Here is a 27,259-nt window from a genome sequence, read left to right on the forward strand (position 1 = left end):
GCAACTTAAGTCTGTCTAATGATATAGAAATAAAAGTATAAGCTGTGTAAAGTCAAGATGTCTAAACCTAACTAATGTAGTACCTATTCAAGCATCAAGCTAGCAGAACTAGTAAGCTGACAGCCTTTCTTCATTTCCAGTTTGACATGAAGCACAAACAATGCATGTCTTAATTTAGAGAGAGCAAGTGATTTTCAACAACTTTCCAATTTACTTCTATTATCTAATTTGCTTTGTTCTCCTGCTATCCTTTGTTGAAAAGGATACCTAGGTAGATTCAGGAGCTGCTGATTGGTGGCTGCACATTTATGCCTCATCTTATTGGCTCACCCAGTGCATTCATCTGGCTCCCAATAAAGCATTGCTGCTTCTTCAACAAAGGATTCCAAGAGAATGAATCACATTAGATAATAGAAGTAAATTGGAAAGTTGCTTCAAATTATATTCTCTATCTGAATCATGACAAAACATGTTTGTTTCCCTTCAACATAGTTATTATTTAAGTGCTACTGATTATTTGTTTAAAACTGAGGCCTAAGTGAATGAAAGTGTTTAACAATTAAAAACACAAAATAATTAAATGTGTTAAAAATGAATAAATAAATAAAAGGTAATATAAATACTAATCTTGCAAAGATATTGTTATGAAGTCAGCACAGCGATCTCCAATCCTCATATGTCCCTTCACATATACCTTAGAGACAAACAGAAAAATATCAAAAGAAAAAGGGAAATACAAAAAAGACTATTCCCATAGGGGGCGCTTCCTCCAAACAAATCTTAAAGGGACACTGAAACCAAATTTTTTCTTTTGTAATTCTGAAAGAGCATGCAATTTTAAGCAACTTTCTAATTTACTCCTATTATCAATTTTTCTTCGTTCTCTTGCTATCAGTATTTGAAAAAGAAGGCATCTAAGCTTTTTTATGGTTTCAGTACTCTGGACAGCACTTTTTTATTGGTGGATGAATTTATCCACCAATCAGCAAGGACAACCCAGGTTGTTCACCAAAAATGGGCCGGCATCTAAACTTACATTCTTGCATTTGAAATAAAGATACTAAGAGAATGAAGAAAATTTGATAATAGGAGTAAATTAGAAAGTTGCTTAAAATTTCATGCTCTATCTGAATCACAAAAGAAAAAATTTGGGTACAGTGTCCCTTTAAAAGAAATAATACCCAAAAGCAATATATAGGAACACCTATCACATTGGTGTGAGCTACCACAAGAGCTCAACAAGAGTATGTAAACAGCATAAAATAAAGTACAATACAAAGTCCTTATAATCCCGCATCCAATGGAGGGCAGCACTCGGTCAGAAGGATGGTCAGTCCCTGGTGATGGTGATTCTAGAAAAAAGGAGACACAGTGGCGCCATTATGGCCTAGTAACGTCTATACACTAGAAAAACAATGTGATACAAACAAAGAGCCACCCAAAAGTGCCAATCACACAGACTGGATCAATTAGCAGTGGTCCAGCTCACTGAGGCCTAGATTTGGAGTTCGGCGGTAGCCGTCAAAACCAGCGTTAGAGGCTCCTAACGCTGGTTTTGGCCGCCCGCTGGTATTTGGAGTCAGTGATTAAAGGGTCTAACGCTCACTTTTCAGCCGCGACTTTTCCATACCGCAGATCCCCCTACGCCATTTGCGTAGCCTATCTTTTCAATGGGATCTTTCTAACGCTGGTATTTAGAGTCGTTTCTGAAGTGAGCGTTAGAGCTCTAACGACAAGATTCCAGCCGCCTGAAAAAAGCAGGAGTTAAGAGCTTTCTGGCTAACGCCGGTTCATAAAGCTCTTAACTACTGTACCCTAAAGTACACTAACACCCATAAACTACCTATGTACCCCTAAACCGAGGCCCCCCCACATCGCCGACACTCGATTAAAATTTTTAACCCCTAATCTGCCGACCGCCACCTACGTTATATTTATGTACCCCTAATCTGCTGCCCCTAACCCCGCCGACCCCTGTATTATATTTATTAACCCCTAACCTGTCCCCCACAACATCGCCGCCAGCTACTTAAAATAATTAACCCCTAATCTTCCGACCGCAAAGCGCCGCCACCTACGTTATCCCTATGTACCCCTAATCTGCTACCCCTAACACCGCCGACCCCTATATTATATTTATTAACCCCTAATCTGCCCCCCACAACGTCGCCGACACCTGCCTACACTTATTAACTCCTAATCTGCCGAGCGGACCTGAGCGCTACTATAATAAAGTTATTAACCCCTAATCCGCCTCACTAACCCTATCATAAATAGTATTAACCCCTAATCTGCCCTCCCTAACATCGCCGACACCTACCTTCAATTATTAACCCCTAATCTTCCGATCGGAGCTCACCGCTATTCTAATAAATGGATTAACCCCTAAAGCTAAGTCTAACCCTAACACTAACACCCCCCTAAGTTAAATATAATTTACATCTAACGAAATAAATTAACTCTTATTAAATAAATGATTCCTATTTAAAGCTAAATACTTACCTGTAAAATAAATCCTAATATAGCTACAATATAAATTATAATTATATTATAGCTATTTTAGGATTAATATTTATTTTACAGGCAACTTTGTAATTATTTTAACCAGGTACAATAGCTATTAAATAGTTAAGAACTATTTAATAGTTACCTAGTTAAAATAATAACAAATTTACCTGTAAAATAAATCCTAACCTAAGATATAATTAAACCTAACACTACCCTATCAATAAAATAATTAAATAAACTACCTACAATTACCTACAATTAACCTAACACTACACTATCAATAAATTAATTAAACACAATTCCTACAAATAAATACAATTAAATAAACTAGCTAAAGTACAAAAAATAAAAAACAACTAAGTTACAGAAAATAAAAAAATATTTACAAACATAAGAAAAATCTTACAACAATTTTAAACTAATTACACCTACTCTAAGCCCCCTAATAAAATAACAAAGCCCCCCAAAATAAAAAATTCCCTACCCTATTCTAAATTAAAAAAGTTACAAGCTCTTTTACCTTACCAGCCCTGAACAGGGCCCTTTGCGGGGCATGCCCCAAGAAGTTCAGCTCTTTTGCCTGTAAAAAAAAACATACAATACCCCCCCCCCCAACATTACAACCCACCACCCACATACCCCTAATCTAACCCAAACCCCCCTTAAATAAACCTAACACTAATCCCCTGAAGATCTTCCTACCTTGTCTTCACCATCCAGGTATCACCGATCCGTCCTGGCTCCAAGATCTTCATCCAACCCAAGCGGGGGTTGGCGATCCATAATCCGGTGCTGAAGAGGTCCAGAAGAGGCTCCAAAGTCTTCCTCCTATCCGGCAAGAAGAGGACATCCAGACCGGCAAACATCTTCTCCAAGCGGCATCTTCGATCTTCTTCCATCCGGAGCGAAGCGGCAGGATCCTGAAGACCTCCAGCGCGGAACATCCATCCGGACCGACGACTGAACGACGAATGACTGTTCCTTTAAGGGACGTCATCCAAGATGGCGTCCCTCGAATTCCGATTGGCTGATAGGATTCTATCAGCCAATCGGAATTAAGGTAGGAATTTTCTGATTGGCTGATGGAATCAGCCAATCAGAATCTAGTTCAATCCGATTGGCCGATCCAATCAGCCAATCAGATTGAGCTCGCATTCTATTGGCTGATCGGAACAGCCAATAGAATGCGAGCTCAATCTGATTGGCTGATTGGATCAGCCAATCGGATTGAACTTGATTCTGATTGGCTGATTCCATCAGCCAATCAGAAAATTCCTACCTTAATTCCGATTGGCTGATAGAATCCTATCAGCCAATCGGAATTCGAGGGACGCCATCTTGGATGACGTCCCTTAAAGGAACAGTCATTCGTCGTTCAGTCGTCGGTCCGGATGGATGTTCCGCGCTGGAGGTCTTCAGGATCCTGCCGCTTCGCTCCGGATGGAAGAAGATCGAAGATGCCGCTTGGAGAAGATGTTTGCCGGTCCGGATGTCCTCTTCTTGCCGGATAGGAGGAAGACTTTGGAGCCTCTTCTGGACCTCTTCAGCACCGGATTATGGATCGCCAACCCCCGCTTGGGTTGGATGAAGATCTTGGAGCCAGGACGGATCGGTGATACCTGGATGGTGAAGACAAGCTAGGAAGATCTTCAGGGGATTAGTGTTAGGTTTATTTAAGGGGGGTTTGGGTTAGATTAGGGGTATGTGGGTGGTGGGTTGTAATGTTGGGGGGGGGGGTATTGTATGTTTTTTTTTACAGGCAAAAGAGCTGAACTTCTTGGGGCATGCCCCGCAAAGGGCCCTGTTCAGGGCTGGTAAGGTAAAAGAGCTTGTAACTTTTTTAATTTAGAATAGGGTAGGGAATTTTTTATTTTGGGGGGCTTTGTTATTTTATTAGGGGGCTTAGAGTAGGTGTAATTAGTTTAAAATTGTTGTAATATTTTTCTTATGTTTGTAAATATTTTTTTATTTTCTGTAACTTAGTTGTTTTTTATTTTTTGTACTTTAGCTAGTTTATTTAATTGTATTTATTTGTAGGAATTGTGTTTAATTAATTTATTGATAGTGTAGTGTTAGGTTAATTGTAGGTAATTGTAGGTAGTTTATTTAATTATTTTATTGATAGGGTAGTGTTAGGTTTAATTATATCTTAGGTTAGGATTTATTTTACAGGTAAATTTGTTATTATTTTAACTAGGTAACTATTAAATAGTTCTTAACTATTTTATAGCTATTGTACCTGGTTAAAATAATTACAAAGTTGCCTGTAAAATAAATATTAATCCTAAAATAGCTATAATATAATTATAATTTATATTGTAGCTATATTAGGATTTATTTTACAGGTAAGTATTTAGCTTTAAATAGGAATCATTTATTTAATAAGAGTTAATTTATTTCGTTAGATAAAAATTATATTTAACTTAGGGGGGGTGTTAGTGTTAGGGTTAGACTTAGCTTTAGGGGTTAATCCATTTATTAGAATAGCGGTGAGCTCCGATCGGAAGATTAGGGGTTAATAATTTAAGGTAGGTGTCGGCGATGTTAGGGAGGGCAGATTAGGGGTTAATACTATTTATGATAGGGTTAGTGAGGCGGATTAGGGGTTAATAACTTTATTATAGTAGCGCTCAGGTCCGCTCGGCAGATTAGGGGTTAATAAGTGTAGGCAGGTGTCGGCGACGTTGAGGGGGGCAGATTAGGGGTTAATAAATATAATATAGGGGTCGGCGATGTTAGGGCAGCAGATTAGGGGTACATAGGGATAACGTAGGTTGCGGCGGTTTACGGAGCGGCAGATTAGGGGTTAAAAAAAATATGCAGGGGTCAGCGATAGCGGGGTCGGCAGATTAGGGGTTAATAAGTGTAAGGTTAGGGGTGTTTAGACTCGGGGTACATGTTAGGGTGTTAGGTGCAGACGTAGGAAGTGTTTCCCCATAGGAAACAATGGGGCTGCGTTAGGAGCTGAACGCTGCTTTTTTGCAGGTGTTAGGTTTTTTTTCAGCTCAAACAGCCCCATTGTTTCCTATGGGAGAATCGTGCACGAGCACGTTTTTGAGGCCGGCCGCGTCCGTAAGCAACTCTGGTATCGAGAGTTGCATTTGCGGTAAAAATGCTCTACGCTCCTTTTTTGGAGCCTAACGCAGCATTTGATTAAACTCTCGATACCAGAGTTAATTTTATGGTGCGGCCAGAAAAAAGCCCGCGGAGCGTTAACAGCCCTTTTACCGCCGAACTCCAAATCTAGGCCTGAATGTTCACAGGGGATATGCTCAGATTAAAAACAGCAGGCAGCAAACAGAAATCCTATTCTTTACACATGCTCTCCAGTCAGGCTCTCCAGTCAGGCTATCCCGATGAGCACAATTCACGATTGCGCTAGTGTGAACACGTTTATTTTATACTTATAATACGTGCGCTATTTCTGATGTGTGAATAAAACAGATTACTGTGGGTTTGTAAACTGCAGGATTCTCCCAGTCCTGTCTCTCTGGGCTTCCGCTGCTCACGCAGTGAGCTGGACCACTGCTAATTGATCCAGTCTGCGTGATTGGCACTTTTGGGTGCTCTTTGTTTGTGAGTATCATTCTACTTCACATTGTTTTTCTAGTGTATAGACGTTACTAGGCCATGTTGGCGCCTCTGTGTCTCTTTTTTTCTAGAAAAATATAAATATTGTAACATTGTTGAATAAGAAATTTCAATGAGGTATACTCTAAACTGGCTACCTTCATGTTCAGGAGCTCTGTATAACTGAGTGTGTGGTAAAACCATTTCAAATCTCCCCAGACCTTCAGGTAAACAAGAGTATCCAAATGTATTCTGCACACACCATACAAATAAAAACAAATGAACTCTGCAATGTTACTGATAAGGGTCTATAAATAAAGTAACACCACAGACCAATGACTATCTAAATGGAACAATATCAGCTAATGCCAAAATTTGGTGAGTTCCGCTCAGACACCTCCTTTATGATGTGGTAGTTGAGGTAGTTAGTATTAAATGATGAATAGGGTTTTAAATCCCTATGTTATGGGTAAGGTCAGATATCGTGTCATAATAGGATTATCCAGGTAAAACTGACATTAGCCAGCGGCTCTGGGTAAAGCCCAATGTAAATTGCCCTAGGATTACCCAAACGTTTCTGGATAAAGCTATAAATGCTGTTTAAAAACAGCATGGACATCACTATCTGCAGCCATTTTGCTCATCACTTCCTTTAACCCACACATAATAATACAACCCACACATAAACTAGAAGCGGGTGTTCTACAATTGTATATGATGCGCTGTAATTCCCCCATCTTTACTATATTTTTGCCTCCGCCTAGGGGGTTAAAGGGGGACGAAGCACCGTATATACACTGTGCACCGTATATATGTGTGAAACTTTATCCAAAAGCGTTTAGGTAATTATAGGATGTATGATTTTCCATTGTCCGTTTTACCTGGGTAAACCTAGGATTAACATCTCTAAGTGTTATATGAATAATGCAATTATTATTAGATTTTTAATCAAGTAATCCAACAATGGCCGACTCTCTGGCCTGTGGGCCATATGCAATCCTATTAACTAGTTTTTGTGGCCCCAGGCAAAAATAGAAATAAAAATGTGTCCTTTAAGCACTTCTGCTGGGTGGGCAAACAAGTTGGCCATAACTCAAAAGAGTCCTTTGTGCAGGAGAAAAGCAGGTAAAGGGTATCCTGTAACCTTTCCTAAATCTGAAAGTGTGACACAGGACATTTTTAGGAATTATATTAATATTGTGTGCTTAATTGCAAAAATTCAGCCCCCATGTATTAGAAAGTTGACCATCACTGATGTAATCAATTAAACAAAGCTAATAATGTAAGCAAAGAACTTGAGTAAATAATTCCATGTGATAAACTCTATCTTGTAGATATCAGCAAGATCCAGAAGACATGATTACCACTAATGGAAGCCCCCAGAACCCAAAACCTAGTTATTTAACAAATCCATCAAAATCTTCATCAGAAATTAATTCCACCTTGGTGACACGCAGCGTTATTGCTATAAGTATGTCTATTTATCTCTTTACTATGGTGAGATTGATGGTGAAATTACTTTGGGACCTACATTATACAATCTGATTAAAGCTTTAAATGCTTCACTCTTGAAAATCTTGTAAAAAAGTTTTGATGTGTTTTGATAGCAGCCACCCTTTTAAGCAAACTTTGGAAGCCATCTTTTATAGAACAAAAGTTATGCTCCATCAAGTAGTTGGTATAACTACAGTGTACCTTAAAAGAACAATAAACACTGTGACATTGTTCTCTGGTAGCTCATTTAAAACTGTTCTTAGTTGCTTGGACATCCACAGAATTTTTCTAGGGGGGGGCAACCCAAAATCAAAAGGTTTTATAGCACCTCTGTCAGCCACAAACTCACATCATATCAGACCTATTGCCCATTAGCCGCATTCCAAACATCAGACCTCAGATTAGACTCCTGTTCTACAGCCCATTCTCCATACTCACCTCAGAATTCCGCCACCCAGCTCTGCAGCTGCTTGTAAATTGTAATACCTTCAGAATTCAGATCAAAATACTGGTTTAACAACATACACACACACGTACAGATACACAGACTCACACACATATAATACACACACCCATATTCTTACACATTTAATTACACACACAGAGGCCTATTTATCAAAGGTCTGTCGGACCTGATCCGACAGTGTGGATCAGGTCCGACAGACCTCGCTGAATGCGGAGAGCAATACGCTCTCCGTATTCAGTATTGCACCAGCAGCTCTTGCGAGCTGCTGGTGCAACGCCGCCCCCTGCAGATTCGCGGCCAATCGGCCGCCAGCAAGGGGTGTCAATCAACCCGATCGTACTTGATCGGGTTAAATTGTTGTGATGTCTGTCCGCCTGCTCAGAGCAGGCGGACAGGGTTATGGAGCAGCTGTTTCTGGTGAGCCTGCAGGCTCGCCAGAAACACGGGCCCTCAAGCTCCATTCGGAGCTTAATAAATGGGCCTCATATACTTTAACATATAATTACATACACATATACCTGTACTTACACATATATTTACGCACACATATATACTTATACTTACACATATATTTACGCACACATACTTTCACATATAATTAGCCATACACACAAACACACACTTATACTTACACATATAATTACTCACACATATATTTACACATATAATTACACACATGTACCTACACACACATTTACTTACACACACAAATTCGAATTTACACACATTATTAATGCCCCTTACAAATGTAACCTCCATAGATTTAAAGTGATTATAAACTTTAAACAATATTTTAGATGGACTTTAATTGATCACTTTTAATAAAGATGTGCTGTAACTTACTTTTTAATCTAGCCATGCCATTCTAATAACCGCGCTCTGGCCGCCCACTTCAAAACTATTTTTTTTGTGAGCTATCAGTTTAAACTGTTCTCCAATCGGCACTCTAGCCATACGGCACTTTTTTTGTAGCTAGATCGTGGGGCATTAGAATGGCATGGCTGGATTAAAAAGTAAATTACACCGTATCTCATTAGAAGTGATCATTTAAAGTCCATCTAAAATATTGCTTAGATTCAGCAGCAGGAGACTTGTATGTAAAAAAAGCATACATTTACACAGACAAGTAGCCATGGTCAGTGGAACCCAGTTTCAGAAAAAACAAACAAATCTTACATTCTGTACCAGTAGCAGCGATCCACCTCTGAAAGCAACCTGTCTGTGTGTGTAATTTAACACCATTATTCACACAGAGCAGACCAGTGACGTGCAGTGAGGTCAGAGGCTGGTGAGGCACTAGATATGATACGCCGGAGAAACACATGTACAGAGAACCGCAAGTACCCCCAACAGGGCAAGTTTAAATGATAGCTGAACCAGTGCACAGGTGACATAATCAGGTGATGGGTGAGAGCAAGTTAGTAACCACTGAGTTACTGATCAGCTGATTACTTCACCTGTGCACTGATTCAGCTATAATGAAAAGCTGTTGGGGGTACTTGAGGACCATTGTTGAGAAACACTGCACTAAAGCACCAGCTCATCGGAAATGTATTGATTACCTGGAGAATAAAGCACACATACTCTGCTCACTGACACCCACACACACACTGCTCACATACACACTCACACAATTCTGTGGCACAGTGCCAGTTACTAAGCAATTAGAATGATACACAATCTCTTCTCTACTCACTACTGAATTGTAAAACTAGAAATAATTTACCATACAAGTTTTACACAAAGGACAAGTTATCAATACTGCCAACACAGCTGCTGCAATATGGTGTTCAAGAAATGCACATGCACATCCCACTTAGGTATGCTCTTCAACAAAGGACACCAAAAGAATGAAGTACATAATAATAATAAAAGTAAAATAGAAAGTTAATTTTTTGTGCAATTTCTATCTGAATTATGGAAATGTAATTATGACTTTCATGTTCCTTTCAAAAACTAATTTGATTGGCTGACATGGGGCCAGTAACAGTTGATGCTAATTCTCAAAATATAAATAACTAGAAAAGTCTATTAAAATAGCATGCTCTACCTCAATCATGAAAGTTTAATTTTAAATGTCTCCTTTTGACTATGTGTTTAACCAGTTACTTTACAGTGGCATTATTTCTAAAAACATTTAACTGCAATAATTACATATAGTTTTTAAATGACTCATTATCTCCTTTTTATTAATATAAACTTGTATAAAAGCAGCACATATTAAAAACACAATGCAACAGCTTTCAATTGATTTGTGACTTACAAGTTAACAGCAGTCTTTAAATAAATGGAGACACAGAGAAAAATAAAAATATATACTGCATCCTCTGACTGACAGACATAACATATATGAGGTTTGTACCAAATTAAATCAAATAACCATGAAAAAGGGAGGCTTAGCAATATTCAATGTCAAAAACTTTAATTTAATAATGTGGAGACTGCACACTTAACTTCAAACTCTGGGTTTTAAATGATGGATTTAAATTTGAATTGACCCCTTGACTTCCTGTCAGTATTGGGTTATGCTCACTGTCCCCCTGTTAATGAGCTGCATCTGAACACAATTTGTGAATCACAAGAGATGTAGAATACTACTTTACTCTTCTGCTTGGTGTCATCTGTTCTTAGGTTACCTCAGCTTCCAGTTGTGTCACATGACCCTGCTCACTGCATCCTAGTTCTGATTAATCTATATCTCCTTCACTTGCTAGGAGGCATCAAGAAGGGTGCCTCCTATTGGTGCCAATTTCTGCTGCTAATATATTGACAGAACACAGGTGGCGCTGCAGCACAGCTTTTCCTTTGACCCATGTACTGCAATGGAGAGAAGCGTTCCTGTACCTGCCTCTCCATAGCATTACATGGGGGACTTTTTTTTGTTTTAATTAAAATTTAATTAAGCTTTGGCCACATATGACAGGGTAGGCACTGCCTCCCCTGCCTCCTATGAGTGCACGTCCCTGGAGCAGACAGCTGAGTACTCACTGCAGAGCCACACTGAAACATCACCACTGATCTGATCAGATGAATAAAGAGCAACTTTGAACTTGCTGCTCCACCAGGAAGGGGATTTGAGCACCCCAGAATGCATTGCACTGAAGAAGGGATTGAAAGGTGCTCTGCCTATCTGTGATCTGATCAGTGGTTATCACTGCTGTCAGTTTATGCTGCAAATGGTCACACTGATCTGAAGGGACATAGGACAATATAGCAAACAGAAACTAAACACTAGGCTTTATATATATATTCATGCTACAGTCACATGTAGCCAGACAACTTATAGTTCACATTTCAGCAAATGTAATGAGTGTGGTGTTCTTTCTGTTACAAATGGGAGGGGTAGTAATAATTCAGGGGGCTTTTGCCCCCTCTTGCCCCCCTTTGTGGATGCCCATGCCTAGTTTGCTTTGGCAGAGTTAATACAATAAGAAATCAGTTGCTTAAAGCCTTGGTTAAAATAAGGTTGCGACCCTGCAAAGGGGTTAACACATAGCTGAAGTTAGCTTTAGAGCAGGAAAGCTCTGCTGGGACTTAGCTAAGCACGACTGGTGAGCCAATGACTAGATCTCAGCCTACCAAAGTATGCATTTCAACAAAACTAGCAAGAGAATGAAGTACATTTGATAATTTAAGTAAATTAAAATGTATCTTAAAGAACATGTTCAGAACCATGACAGTTAATATTTGACTTTCATTTCGTTTAGAGAAGTAATATAATTTAAAACAATACATCTGCATATTATTCAATTTACACTATACAATTTAGCTTATATTTCAAAAAGTAAAAAAAAAGTGTCTTATTCAGCAGATCACAGATATTGGTTATTATATTACAGCTTTGCTGGTCTGTATTGCCAGTGTGGTATCAACAGCAGGGTCCCAGTGTGTATTGTCAGGCAGAGCCTGGTGCATCACTATTCTTGTGCTAACACTTTTGGGAATATTAGTGGCAACACTAATTATATGGAGACAGCCACAAAATCAAAGAAAAGCTGCATTCATGGTAAGTCCAAAACTTGTTTATTTCTTATCAATCTCCAGCTGAGGTTGTGCATGTAAAATATCAGTGTTTATTCTAAGACTTTTAGGGCCAGATTACGAGTAGAGCGCAAATGCGTTCGCATTACATGGTAGCTTTGCGCTCATGAGAGCACGCTTCCATAGGCTCCAATGGGAGCATCGTTCTGATGCCGATTAACATGGCACATAACCTAGCGCTGCGAAGAGGGCAAGTCATGCAGCGTTGGGCAGCAAAGTTTAAATATATACGTATTTGAATATCTATATATATATATTTATCTGTTTATATGGGTTTATACACATATTAACACATAAATATATATTTATATAAGCATATACATATATATTTACAGGGAACACACATTCACCCATATACCACAATGTAAAGGCACTTTTTAGTGCCATTTTTTTTCCTTACACCCCACATCCCCTCACTTTAACACCTTATAACTGCTATACACTTTATTTTGGGGGACAATCAGGACATTTTTTTCATTAACCAGAGGTCTGATCTCTGGTTAATGAGTTTGAGCGCAAAGTGCTACCGCAAGCTTGCTGTAGCATTACCAGCCAGTTGTAATGGTTGGCTATCTAACGTGGCCCGGTAAACTGGTAAATTTGCCCATTTATGGCGCACATCCAATTAACGCTCCATTTATAACCTAGGCCTTAGTTGATAATGCAGTTTCATGTCAACTAACAGTACAGAGATGTACATATCACACTAAATTCTATAGAAATATTATAATCTGAGTATAGCGAAAACAATCTATAATTTAAATGTATACAGTATATTTTGTAAGTGATATCATCTATTACTTAAAGTGATTGTAAATCCTAGCGTTTTTGAAACGCTAGGATTTACCATTGGAACAAATAAAGGGGACTTTCATTCATGAAGTATAAAATACTTCATGCTGAAAGCTCCTTTATTTGTTCTAACTAGCGATCGCTGCACTGAGCTGCTAAGGCAGCCCACCGGCAGAACGCTATTTTCGCTATTTGACTTGAGAGGTGACGTTTCCACCTTTTAGCCAATAACCGTGTGGGAAATCCGGCTTGGTGCTATATTTTATACTTCATGAATGAAAGTCCCCTTTATTTGTTCCAATGTAAATCCTAGTGTTTCACAAACGCCAGGATTTGCCATCACTTTAAGTAATCCATCCCCAAAAAAGGACCAGCTGTACATAAAGTTACATTCTATAAAATCTTTTAATTAATGCATGTTCATACTTATATTAGCTTAGTCACATTTTTTTCTACATTAGAGAATAAAAAGTACAAGGAGTCTAACTTATGGTGGGATATTGATTTTTTAGAACTATATATCAAAGAGAGAAAGGTCCCAAGAGGCCTGAGAATGAAAAAGTATCCTACCTTTGCAGTTAATATTCCTGAATTTATGGAGGAGTGGAATAACAACCTCACTAACTGCTCTATCATTCTCATGCAGCAGCTACTGAAACATAAAAAACAAGTAAGGGAACTCCTACTCAGAGAAATAGAAGGCCTAGATAACAACCTTATAAAATTCTCAGATACTCAAAAAATACAAAGACTACAAAAAACAACTAGACGACACTATGCAACAACTCGACACCACACTATCCAACAGGAAAGCCACTAAATATCAAAGGGACAGTAAGGACTATGAGCTAGATATTGTGTATTCATGGCAGAAAAATAGACCACATAGATCCAACACTAAAAAACAAGGTAAAGGTAATAAAGGGAAAAACAGTTCTCATCACACACCTAATGCCAAAAGGGTAACCTTCTCTAGTATTGAGACGGATACATCATGCAATACTCCTAATCTAGAGGACAATACCACACACACCAATAGATATAATGATGAGTCTGATAGTCCATCAACATCACAAAGCAGAACACCGTTAACCACTTTAGTCAATACCCCAGTAACCAGCAGTACTACAAAAAAGGAGTTACCCTCCAGGTATCCGAGTCAGATCAAGAAAATAACAAAGAAGCAGTAATTAATCTCTCTCACTTTGCACTTACCCACCACCAAACACTATTATTAAACAGAGGTTTATCTTTTGCACCTAACACTAACTTTAATCTTTTTTCAACCATTTTGGACCTGAATGCACTAGTAAGAAAAATCACCTTGAAAAAGCACTTTACCACACAAATTCAGAATGATATTAGCTTAACCAATAATTACCACCCAAACTCTAATTCACAGGAGTCTGTCACATCCACACAAGATATTAATACTCTAATCAACACGAGTCTCACACACACCCCTGAAGGGCATTTAACCTCAAGCCTACCTGAAAATACAGGTTTAGGCTTTGATGAACTTTGTGATCTGAATGATCTCATTTCACTTCAAGCTTCTACATTAAGACATTCTAGCGAAGACAACGCTATACCCACATTTAGCACTACAACCAAAAGCAAATCATACTTCTACCCAATAAACAGTAGAAGTTATTCTATCGAAATGTTTCAACACCTAGTGGAACAAGATATGACCAGGTTACATAATACCATCAGTGACAGCACTGAAACATTTAGAGATAACCTAACTTTAGGCAAACAAGAATCTATACGAATATTACAGACTAACCCTGACATAGTCATTACTTCGGCAGACAAGGGAGGTGCCGTAGTCATACTGAACAAAACTGACTATAGGACTGAGGTCCTCTCCCAATTGACAGACACAAACACATACCTTAAGCTAACCTTCAACCCAACAATTAAGTTCAGAAATGAACTTAGGAATCTCCTTGACACAGCCTGTGAGAAAGGTTTGATGAAGCCCATCATGGCCCAACACATCTTGGTAGTGTATCCCATTGTCCCAGCCTTTCACATAGTACCCAAGATTCACAAAACCCTCACCAATCCACCGGGAAGGCCCATAGTGGCCAGTAGGGGGTCCCTATGCGAGAGGCTGGGAGAATGGTTAGATAATGTACTCCAACCAATAGTTAGATCTTTACCTGGGTACATTAGGGATAGTACACATCTAATCAATAGAATAGAAAACCAAAAGTGGCATGACAACTATAAATGGCTGACCATAGATGTTTATTCCCTCTATTCTAGCATCCCGCACACATAGGGACTCAAAGCTCTGAAATACATGCTAGAAAGATTCACAGATTTCCCTAACAGTTTCATTGAATTTCTTCTGGAAGTCACATAGTTTCTCCTAACACATAACTTTTTTGTGTTTGAGGGGACATATTACCTCCAAAGATGTGGCACAGCCATGGGGGCCAAGTTTTCCCCCTCCTATGCAAACTTGTACATGGGCTATTTTGAAGTCTGCCACATCTTTGGGGGTGATTGCCCTCTCAAAACTAACATCATTATTTACGGTAGATATATCGATGATTTGATTCTAATTTATAATGATAATAAAGACACAACTATCCCTGACTTTATTCAACACTTAAATCAAAATGAGTTAAACCTAACCTTCACCTATAAGGTCAATGATAGAGGCATCAAATACCTCGACCTATATCTACAACATGATGAGAACAACAGCATCTTCATCTCTAACTATAGCAAACCATTGGCTAGAAATAACATTCTTAGAGCTGATTCCTGCCATGCACCACACATGAGAAAAGGTATACCGAAAGGACAGTACCTCTGCCTACGCAGAAACTGTTCCACACTCAAGATCTACTACAAAGAAGCCAAGACCCTAACAGACAAACTAACAGCTAGAGGATATAGCAAACCATCACTTAAAAACACAATGATTCAGGTAGCAAAAATGGATAGACAAACCCTACTGAATAATACAGAGGGAGTCATTAGTCGAAAATCCAAAATGAAATCACATACACATACTACCTCATTAAACCAAACAACAAGCCATACAAATCTAACATTAGATAAAGACCCCATATATTTCACAACAAAGTTTAGTTGCCAGTTTTATCAAATCTGCAGGATAATCAGAAAGTACCTACCGGTTCTTAATGGAGACACAATACTCAAACACAGAATGGATAACATAGTAAAGTTTTCAGCCAAGAAGGCCACTAATTTGGGTGATATAGTTAAAAAAAAGTTTCTCAAAAAAACTGAGTCTCGCACCAACTGGCTTACACCATCAGCGGGTTTCTACAGATGTGGCCTCCTTCGCTGCAAAAGCTGTGACTACACTAATCCAAGTACCACTTTTACTTCAACACAAACAGGTAAAACCTACTACATCAAGAGTAGGATTAACTGCACCTCCACATTCATTATCTATCTAATCACATGTAAGGAATGCGGGTTCCAATATGTGGGCATCACAACTCGCCCCCTTAAAGACAGGGCAAGAGAACACCTGGCCTCCATAGAAGAAAGCTCACCAAGAACTCCTGTAGCAAAACATTTCCATAAACATACCAACCAAATTAAGAATTTTTCCTTCCAGGGAATAGAACATATAGATAAAGATCCTCAAGGAGGTGATAGAGTTAAGACACTACTTAAGAGAGAAGTCTACTGGATCTTCACTTTAGCAACTAGATCACCTACAGGTATCAACAAAAGATATGATGTTAACCTGTTCATAGAGTGACTTATAGGGTTCAAAAACATTAACATCCTGTCTCTTTTCCCCGAGCCCTAGCAGAATAGCTTAGGAACTCATCTTTTGTACTCAACATATCTTTTAACCTTTTAGGATTTTTGTTAACCCTTTTCAATCTTTTCAAATGTTCAACTTTTTGAGTTGTTTGTATTTTGCCATTTCTTCACACTATTAACATATACGGATAAGACTCCCTGTATATATACAGGGTTTCTTAGTATGATTTATATACGGATAGGATTTCTTAATTGTACATAATTGTACATAAGTTCTCCTAGTATTAGTGATAAAAGTATAAACTAACAAAATTAGGGAACCAAATGGCCCTCTATCGAGCTCATAAGTTAGGACCTACACACATACACTTTCTCTTTAAATGCTACAGTGATGTAGCATCAGTGACCTCCTAGCTCATAGTCCTTAACATGATAGATTGTTATAACCATATAACAAACCATTTAACAAATTATCAGATAAGTTGCTCAATAAGACCCAACTATTTCTAATCCCATACCCAGCTACTCCTTGTACGTCAGAGAGAACCAATACAAGAAACAACCTCTTAGGGATTAACTATATCTCGTAGTTTGATTACATACCTTACAAGGTCCTAGCACATACAGATGGTGCAATTAGGACCATCTTATACTTTAGAACGTAATGGTTTATCCCTAACAAATACCTCAAAATCTGGTTTGACTTTTAGAATACACTTTTGTACTATTTTAACTTAGAACTAACTTCAAGTAAGCTACTAAACTTCTCATTATTATATTTTTCACTAAGTTACATGCTGCTCAGTATAGAGAAAATGTATGTACTAGTTGTCCTTATTTTTATTTTTTTATTTTTACTTTTCTCTGTTTTTCTCTTTATTGTTTATCTATGACTTATCATACATATATATTTCTTAGCTTGTTTTCTAACTAGTCAAGATGTGATGTAAGAATATTTATTATTTTTTCTATTTTTTCTCTTTTATACTTTTTTAATATTTCTTTCTATATCTCTGCTAAAATATGTTAATAACATATAACACTGAATGTTTATGTTCTTTTACACTTGTATAATTTAACAGTGTATCATCCTATAGAGCTAATAATAATTTTGGCTTCCACAACTGAGCCTAAGCGATTAATTAATTACCTAAGACTTCTCTCCAATTGGCTATACTAGCCTATTTAGGCTCACCTGTGGCACCCAAATCACTATCTCTGAAGAAGCGCATGTGACATGCGCGAAACATGTCAGATAGTTTAAGCTGCTCCTGCTGAACTACTATTCTGAAGAATAAACTCTACTTGCACTGGCTACCTGTCCGGACCAGTTCTCTTTTTTCTATTATCTAACGTGGCCCGGTAAACTGGTACATTTGCCCATTTATGGCACACATTAAATTAACGCTCCATTTATAATCTAGGCCTTAGTTGATAATGCAGTTTCATGTCAACTAACAGTACAGAGATGTACATATCACACTAAATTCTATAGAAATATTATAATCTGAGTATAGCGAAAACAATCTATAATTTGTATGCAGTATATTTTGTATGTGATATCATCTATTACTTAAAGGATTTACCATTGGAACAAATAAAGGGGACTTTCATTCATGAAGTATAAAATACTTCATGCTGAAAGCTCCTTTATTTGTTCTAACTAGCGATCGCTGCACTGAGCTGCTAAGGCAGCCCGCCGGCAGAACGCTATTTTCGCTATTTGACTTGAGAGGTGACGTTTCCACCTCTTAGCCAATAGCCGTGTGGGAAATCCGGCTTGGTGCTATATTTTATACTTCATGAATGAAAGTCTCCTTTATTTGTTCCAATGTAAATCCTAGTGTTTCACAAACGCTAGGATTTACCATCACTTTAAGTAATCCATCCCCAAAAAAGGACCAGCTGTACATAAAGTTACATTCTATAAAATCTTTTAATTAATGCATGTTCATACTGATATTAGCTCTGACTGGCTAAATAGCAGACCAATCAGACTACAAGAAAATATCTAAAATCTTATTACCTGTACCCTGATTACTAAACAAACAATTACTGATTATACTAAACACAGAGCACTGATCAGAGGAGCATTTCAGAGGCAATTACTGTTAATACCAACACTTTTATATTATTACCTGATGGAAAAATACTGTATTATTATTTTTATAAAGGGACATTGAACTAAAATGTTATATAATCCATGTGAAAGAATAGAATTTACCACCCTATTAGTTTATTTAGAACTGTACCTAACTGGTATCAGCAGAGGAGACAAAATAACATGATTATAAAACTAGGTTACAACATGGCAGCATCCTTTACCTTATGAACTTATTTCTTCAATATTTAAAAAACTAATATAACTTTAAAAGATGCATCTGCATATTATTCTCAGGCTAATATTTGCTATGAATGCACCATTATATCTAGCATTTCTTTAGTGTCTAATATCTATTTAAGTGTGTTTATTTGTTTTGTTTTTTTAATTAAAAGTTATTTAAATGGAAGGTAATGCAACAGTGTATGTTGTGATATTTCTAATAATGCTCATTGGCTGAAAGAAATGCTCATTGGCTTATATTAAATAAAGCTTGTTTTGTGAAAACTCAGAGCTTGCTGAAAAAAAAAATTGCTGCCGCTTTGCACACTCGAAAATCACAGAAGTTAAAGAGATTTATATCTTCACCTCATCAGAACTGCAAATTGCAAAATCACCTTGATTGAAATCATTAGAGAAGCTTCTGCAACACTTAAAGGGACATTATACACTAGATTTTTATGTAAAATGAATAAATGTTTTGTAGATGATCCATTTATATAGCTCATATAGTTTTTTTTTTTTTTTAAATGGATAGTTTTGCTTATTTTTAAATAACATTGCTCTAATTTTCAAACTCCTAACCAAGCCCCAAAGTTTTTGGAGAATACCGACGTATACCTACTCCAGCTTGCTTCTGTTTGTGTAAAGGGTCTTTTAATATGCAAAGGAAGGGGGAGTGTCTGCTATTTCCCACTTGCAGTGGGTGTTCCAGTAGCTTTTTAAATAGAGCTAAACTGGAAGCTTCTAAGTAAGTTTTTAAACGATTTTATACAGGATTTTTATATCAGTATCTGTGCATATTATTCTTTATAGTAGTGCCTATTACCTGCAGTTATATGAAAATTGGTGTATACTGTTCCTTTAAAGGGACAGTAACATTTTGTAATTACAAGACATTTATGTTTGGTTGCTGTAGAATAACATATCAGCCAAATATAACACCTTTTTTACTGCAGTTGTTTTTCAACAGCCAAGCTCCACCCACCATTTGCCCCATTTGGAGGAGCCAATCTGGGTTTTGCTCTGCAGACAACAAGGCTAGCCACAGTCATAAATATGACATTGTTTTGTAGTTGTCATCAGTTAAAACCAATTAGGGACATACATGTAGCATGGTTAGCCTTGAGAAGTTAGGCTGCATCCCAAGATCTGAAATGAAGGAGTTTCTAATTCTCAGCGCTAAATGAAATGAAAGGGGGAGCAAAATAAATAATACAAGTATATTGAACAGTTGTTTCATTACGCACTACTAAACATTTTATATAAAAATCCCAAGGTGTTTACTGCCCCTTTAACTTCCCTCCACATTAAACAACCAGTCAAGGATACCGGCATCACAAAAATGTTTTAAAAAGATTACTGAACAAAATAGCCAAACACCCTCTATAAAACAGTACACGCAAACACACACAAAAGAAAACTTGAAAAATATAAAAAAAAATAATACAAATAAAAACAAGATATAGTTGAGCTTCCTGGGAAATGTAGTTCCAAAACCTCTGGAGGGCCAAGTTTGAGGATGTTTGCCTTACACGGTCAGTTGTGTCTAACTTCTGTGTGCTGAGTTGCAGTTTCGGAAAAGAATCCCAACATTTGCATATCAAAAATTGTCAAATCCCATGTGTCATTACTTAAACATAACAAAAACTAAGTGTGAATATTTATCAAGCATACAAATTTACAGAACCCCTTTTTACAAATGTTTCCAAACTGTTGCAGTTTAATTATTGTTTTTGCAATTTTTGGAGTACTTTTAAAACATTTTCTATGCAGCCACTTTTCTACGCAGTGCTTAGTTGTTATCAGCGTGTATGTTTGTCCCTTTAAAATGAGTGATTATCTCATGTAGAAGGAAATTCCTTGACAAACTATTCCAACAAATCATGTGCACTGACATTTCTTTATTTGTAGTCTTTAGAGCACAGATTCAATCTTATTTTCCTCGTTCTTAGGTTCCCTTTCTCCCATTTCTGCCAATACTTAGCATCCTGGTTAACATATATTTAATGGTGCAACTGAGCGCAGACACGTGGCTCCGTTATGCAGTCTGGATGGCACTGGGTAAGAGTAATGTTATGTAATACTGTTATACAATGCACACATACACTTTATTGTTTTCTATTTATTGATTAGCAAAGTAAAATTCTATTGATATGAGAAAAAAAAGCTTCCCATATATTGCATCTTCCATTGATTGCTTTTCTTTTTCTTTGAACCTTTAACAACTGGGGCATTTTACCCATCAAATATGGCATTTGGTCTCTGACATGTTTTATAATGTAACAGCCTCCTAATTGGTTCATGGGGCTGTGGGATTGCCAGAGAATGAGGCAGGGCCTGACTGGACATGCAGATGCACTGTAACTAGGGATGGGCGAATGTTTCACAACATTCGAAAAATGAAATTAATTTTAACACATTTGTTCGTTCGTTTTGAATTTTGAATGTTTGTACCACATTCTAACATTAGTTTAATGTAATAGTATTTCTAATGCTTTCTTTAAATGTAATATTCAATTCAAAATTTTCTAATAATTTGATTTGAATTATGCAATATTCGAATTTGAAAAATTCAAATTTATATATTTGTAATAGTATTTCTAATGCTCTCTTTAAAGGGACAGTCAAGTCCAAAAAAAACTTTCATGATTTAAATAGGGCATGCGATTTTAAACAACTTCCCAATTTACTTTTATCACCAATTTTGCTTTGTTCTCTTGGTATTCTTAGTTGAAAGCTAAACCTAGGAGGTTCAAATGCTAATTTCTTAGACCTTGAAGACTGCCTCTAATCTGAATACATTTTGACCACTAGAGGGCATTAGTTCACATGTTTCATATAGATAACATTGAGCTCATGCACATAAAGTGACATAGGAGTGAGCACTGATTGGCTAAACTGCATGTCTGTCAAAAGAACTAAAATAAGGGGGCAGTCAGCAGAGGCTTAGATACAAGATAATTACAGAGGTAAAACGTGTATTATTATAACTGTGTTGGATATGCAAAACTGGGGAATGGGTAATAAAGGGATTATCTTTCTTTTTAAACAACAAAAATTCTGGTGTTAACTGTCCCTTTAAATGTAATATTTGAATTATGCAATATTCGAAATAGAAACATTCAAATTGATATATTTGTAGCTATTATGTATCAGTTGATTAAATTCCCTACCACATGAACTATTGAACTTCTGAATAGTATTTATTAAACCGAATGTTACATTAAAAATTTCAAATGTTACATTCGAAATTTTGAATGTGGACTTTAAAGGGACAGTAAACCTTAAAAATAATGTTATATAATTCTGCACATAGTGCAGAATTATATAACATTATTTAGGTGCTATAGCTATAAATGCCTTTTTTACCTTTTAATTTGTTAAAAATATGGCGCTTTTACAGACCCGCTCTCTGCTCTCTGCTGAGCAGGTCTGTTATATTTAGTCAGCGCATCGGGCCAGCTGTATAGTCACAGCCCGGCCCAACCGCGCCATAAGACTAAGTGCAGCTCGCTCCTTCTGCACACACCTTGAAAGGAGCCACATGGAATTCAGAATGTTGGGACTTTAGGAGTCCAAGGTATAGAAGGATTAACAATGTTTTTACATTCTCACTGGTTTGATGTCCCTAATATGGTGTTTCTTCAATCTATTGTGCATCTGGGATAATCAGGAAGTGGGATATGAGGAACCTTTGTTTCTGCACATTTGAGGGTGGGGAAATATGCCAAAAAAGTTAGTGCAACAGCTCTGCCAACCTTGAAGACAGAAATGTGACACAATATGAGATTTAGCCTGAAATGTTTTACTTGAGCCTTAGTGAAAGGATGGAAATAACTTTTGGAATTGTGTGTCAGAGCACCACTTACTTAATTTGTCATCTAAGGGTGCTTTTGATGCCAGTCCCTGGAGGATGGGTCTGATTCCAATCCATGTGTTAAATCAGGACAAATCCCATGCTGGACAAACAGCTTTTACTGTGCCTGTTTTGAACGTTCATGTTTCAACATGGTGAAGCCTTTACATGCAATACACTATGTCGCATTTTCTGATTAACAGACGGCTGATGAAAATGCATTTGGCTAAATGAGTGACTTAGCAGAACATCTCTATCAGTGGTCAGGCAGATTATACACAGAGCAGAGCTGTTTGACAACCCATATGTAACTATAAACCAACTGATCAAATTTCTCATTTTAATACCCTACCCCATCCATATAAGCAACAATAAAATGTCAAATCATACAGTGATTCACAGTTTTTACATCATTTTAAAAATTACACCTGATATTAAATTTAATTATGTCTTGTAGGATTTCTTATCTACTTTGGCTATGGAATGCATCACAGCGTTGAGAGGCTGCAGACCACAGATGTCCCCATACAGACAGAAGATAGCAACACAGTTGAAATGGGAAGTAAAGAACGGTTCTTTGAAGTGAATCTTGGGCAATAAAACATGCCCCATGGAAACAAAGAGGTGGTGGGGGAGAAGCCCTCCCCCCAAAAAAACACCAAACAAACAAAAAAAGAAGAATCTTGATTAAAATGGGGACATTTTATCCACATTAGGTGTAAGAAATCTCATGTCTTGTAACAAGTTTACTTACTATGAGTTAGAAGCTACTGTATGTAGCATTGTCCTTGTGTTGTGTTTTTGTATCAGAAACACCAATTAAAACCTTAACCGGGATTATAGCCAAATTGTTATTTTTTTTTGCCAAAATAGCTTAAAGGCCAGATCTCACCATAACATGTTATTTTGATAACTCTGCATTTATTTCCATTTCTAATTTGGTACATTCAGTTGCAATTTGTAACCAATAGGGGGATTTGCTCTTTGTGCTAAAACCTTGTTGCATAGCGCGATTTCTAAAACGTCACATTTAAAAAAATACCAACAATATTTTTACCATTTGTAAGAAAACCATAAAACATCTGAAAGCAAAGATGTGCTGGATGGGCATCAGATCATATGTATAGCTCTGTTTATATTGCTATATACTTCTTCTCTAAACACTTGCTCATTCCTAGTGGGCAGAGATAGGCACGGACCAAGGATGTAGCAGACATTTTCCAAAGTACAGACCTTAGTGAAGGACACCAAGGTAGATTTCAAATTAAAAACATAAAAAAACACTCTCTTTACCGAGAGGGTAGTGGATGCATGGTGGAATAGCCACCCAGCAGAAGTGGTAGAGACAGTGAAGTAATGTAAACATGCATGGGATAGGTATAAGGCTATGCTAGATATAAGATAAGACCAGGAACTAATGAAAGTATTCAGAAAATTGGGCAGACTAGATGGACAGAATGGTTCCTATCTGCCGACACATTCTATGTTTCTATAAGTCAGGAACCAATTACAGACACCAATTAACTAGTCATGGCAGTTTCTTTATAATCCCTCTCTCACTGGATATCCCCCTGCAGTACACCAATGCTCCATACAGGATGGACAGCACTTTTCATGTACTGCCTATCATCACCCAGAAATAAAATATGTATCTGTGGTGAAGCAGGACTGAATTGTTACCAGCTCTTCTAGATCTATTGCCTGCAGAGAGCCTGTTTTAACCCTTCACTCTTCCCTGGGTGGTCTCAGTATGCAGATCCCCTGGCTCCTAACATGTTCACTGGGAGCCCCTAGGATAAGGGGGAGTCTGGGACCCCTGTTTCAATAGAATCCTGGAGGCTCCTGCTGCAGGGACACTTGACACTGTCTGGGAATGATGGGAGTCAGAGCAGCCAGTTTAAAGAGGTTGCTTGTGGGCTCTGCAGCTCCTGACCAAAAATGATGTTAATCACATGATTATTATGGTTGGTTACTTACTTGGTTAGGTTTGTCAGAGTAGGCAGCGGTCTTTTACACACATACACCAGCACCACGTTGCCGCACAGATCAAGGAATCAGGATGGGTCATGACTCACGGGTTGTTGACACAAGCTGCACTGCAGGCAGCTTGCTTCTTCCCTCTCCCTCACTTTCTTACTACTGAGTGTCATTACACTTGGTGCCACTTTCCCTGCCACAAAACGGGCGGCGGACATTGCAAGGGCCAATCACGGACACCAGTGTACGGACACCTTGCCTATCCCTGTTTAACAAGCAGATGATGCTGCATCAACACCCCATCATTTCTGGTCCACCAGAAAAGGAAGTTAAGAAGCAGCAGTGATAAGACCGCTGCTCCTTAACTTCTTCTTCAATCATCCTGATCTGATCGGGATGATTGGCACCCCCTGCTAGCGGCCACGAGTGAGCACGGGGCAGCATTGCACGAGCATTTCTCAAGAAATGCTTGTGCAATATTAAATGCAGACAGCATATGCTTTCTGCATTTAGTGAGGTCGAGCAGACATGATTCATTACAGTGAATCATGTCCGCTCAACCCCATAGTGTTCTGAATTCTCTGATACTTCCAGACACCAACAACAAGAATAACTGAAAGAACAACTCCAGTAACTGTTGCTCCTCTTGCCCAGGCCTAAGGTGTGTGATGAGAGTCATAATAACCTATTTGGCGGGGGATTAAGGATAGTAAACACCTTGAGATTTTAATATAAATGTTTTACCCCCTTAACACTGTTAGGATGTTCCATTCCATCCTAACAGTGCTGGGCTTTAATGCTGTTAGGACGGCATGGAACGTCCTACATTTGTTGGTGTCCTGCACCCTCCTCTTTCTGTTTATTGGGCAATGGACTAAGGGTGTGCCTAGCATCATATGCTGTCCCCCATGATACCATTCCGGCTTTGAAATCATGTGATCGCATTGACATTCATGTGATTTCATTTTTCAAACCAGTGTTCACATTGAAACTTCATTCTCATTTAACTACAAGGCCTTTACTGTCTCTTTAACTGATCAGACTCCTTGTAAGAAATGTCAAAGCCACATTGTAGAGGGACTTTATGATTTAAGTTGACTGTAGTTGGGTATTTAATGTACCTTTTGAAAACACAAAAGTAATTTCATGCACCTCCCTCTAATCATTGCTGCTGCCATTTTGGAACCTTGGTTTCACTGCATGTATCTGGAGATTTGCTGCCCATGTACAAGTAGTTTAGCACTGGAATGTAGTGAACACTAGATTTCAACATGGCAGCTCCTATGAGGAGGCAGGGAATAACCAAGCTATCAATTCTAAGGTTCTAAAGCATTTTCTCTGCAGCAGGAGAATAACTAGCAGCCCAGGAGTTAGATATATAAGCAATATTACCTTGTGTTCTGGTCTTTATTATGCTAGAATCTTCAAAGTAAATGGGCCCATCATATGTGACAGTGGCAGTCATTGGATTTTCTACAGGAGCCATTTGATTGAAGTTTTAAAAAGACACCAGCCAGCATTAAGTCTGAGGGGCATCTTAATACAAGTTAGTAAAGCTGTTCTACAATACAAAAAGTAGTTCTTACTTTGCCTTGAAGAACAAAATCTTATGCAGGAATCAGAGGCAGATGGAACACATACAGAGGCACTGCAATGGATGTACATCTGGCGAAGGGGTGGAGAAAAAGTTAACATCTATCAAGTTACTTTATGCATATAATAATCAGTTATAACACGAGATAATAATCAGTTATAACACGAGAACCCATTATCAAATGGGTTCTCGTGTTTTAACTGATTATTATATGCAGTAATTTTTTTGTTTTTGTTTTATTTTATTTAAAAATCCATTCTACATATAACACCACTTATCAGTTAAAACACATGCACCCATTATCAAGATGTTTCTGTAAAAAATAAAAAAAATATATATATATACACACACATAATAACTTACCAAGCCTCCAAGAAAAAGCTGAGTTCTTTCATCCACAAATGTAAAAGTGTAGATGGAAAAACGTTTGGTAATAGGTTGGATAAGGTGATGCAGTACCAACTGGTATCAGCTCTGCACGGTAATTATCTTTTACTCTGCACTCAAGCAAATTAGTATACAGGCAAGTTGTTTTGTTTTGTTTTTTAACTCTCACACACACTACCTTGTCTCCAAGACTGGCCACTGTGGCTGTTGGTTGGCATTAGAAGATTGGATGGCCCAGCAATTGGGGTCTGTTCTTCTCAGAACCCTGACCTCCAGGTAGACTGTCTCTCTAAGAACCTTGACCACAGGGTAGTCTCCATCACATCAACATAATATATGGATTAGGACTGATCTAGATATTTGGGTAAAGAATTTTTTTTTTTAAATTATAGATGCTCCAAATTGCATTGCATTTTGAATATCCACCATCCATAGTTAAAGATTTAATTTATTTCACACAATATGTTATGGTCCTAAAGTTTGATC

The 27,259-nt window shown here is 37.8% G+C and overlaps 1 protein-coding gene across 1 annotated transcript in view; it reads left to right on the top strand.

Moving 5' to 3' along the window:
• Positions 1 to 23,611, top strand: part of LOC128664030 (cationic amino acid transporter 2) — a 100,052-nt gene extending 76,441 nt beyond the window's left edge. The window contains exons 9-12 of the mRNA XM_053718682.1: positions 7,413 to 7,549; positions 11,878 to 12,044; positions 20,912 to 21,020; positions 23,273 to 23,611. Coding sequence (XP_053574657.1) covers positions 7,413 to 7,549; positions 11,878 to 12,044; positions 20,912 to 21,020; positions 23,273 to 23,415 — 556 coding nt within the window. The 3' untranslated portion in view covers positions 23,416 to 23,611. The remainder of the gene's footprint in view (positions 1 to 7,412; positions 7,550 to 11,877; positions 12,045 to 20,911; positions 21,021 to 23,272) is intronic.
• Positions 23,612 to 27,259: the final 3,648 nt, after the last annotated feature.

This window comes from Bombina bombina, chromosome 6, assembly GCF_027579735.1.
Source record: "Bombina bombina isolate aBomBom1 chromosome 6, aBomBom1.pri, whole genome shotgun sequence".
Taxonomy (NCBI): Eukaryota; Metazoa; Chordata; class Amphibia; order Anura; family Bombinatoridae; genus Bombina; species Bombina bombina.